Source organism: Bison bison, unplaced genomic scaffold (genome assembly GCF_000754665.1).
Source record: "Bison bison bison isolate TAMUID 2011002044 unplaced genomic scaffold, Bison_UMD1.0 scf7180017864148, whole genome shotgun sequence".
Lineage (NCBI taxonomy): Eukaryota > Metazoa > Chordata > Mammalia > Artiodactyla > Bovidae > Bison > Bison bison.
The window spans coordinates 9,148,210-9,148,632 of record NW_011494720.1 but is presented as its reverse complement, the minus strand read 5'-3'; the positions used below and the strand labels follow the sequence as shown (position 1 = coordinate 9,148,632).

Below are 423 nucleotides of genomic sequence, written 5' to 3'. Positions count from 1 at the left end.
CATCGTACCAGGACCCCCACCCACTTTACTGTCAGTAAATACAAAGGGTGTGTGGCCACATGGCCATTCGCCGCCTTCCAATCTCCTGCCCTGGCTGAGAACCACCCACCACCGTGATTACCTCCCACTACCTCCGTCTCTTGACACTTCAAACAGGTCCTCACGCTCCCAGCACGCCTTCAGCACTGACTTACCCTGGACCACACCAAGGCCTGGTCATCAAGACCCGCAAGTCCTCCTTCCACTTCCGGGCTAATGTGTCCCGACTCCCATGTCAGAGAGTGACATGACTTCGAAGAATCCGTCCTGACTCCCTCTCTCCCCCACAAACTCCCTACGAGCCCCGAGCCCCCGCGCCCCCCGCTCACCTGAGCCAGCCTGCGGGGACAGGGACTTGCACACGTTGATGAGGTAGTGCTCAGT

The 423-nt window shown here is 59.1% G+C and overlaps 1 protein-coding gene across 1 annotated transcript in view; it reads right to left on the bottom strand.

Annotated features, from left to right (window-relative positions):
* Positions 1-423, bottom strand: part of IGF2R (insulin-like growth factor 2 receptor) — a 99,346-nt gene that overhangs the window by 25,827 nt on the left and 73,096 nt on the right. The window contains 1 exon segment of the mRNA XM_010840920.1: positions 369-423. This exon segment is cut by the window's right edge and continues 6 nt beyond it. Within this exon segment, the coding sequence (XP_010839222.1) occupies positions 369-423 (55 nt within the window).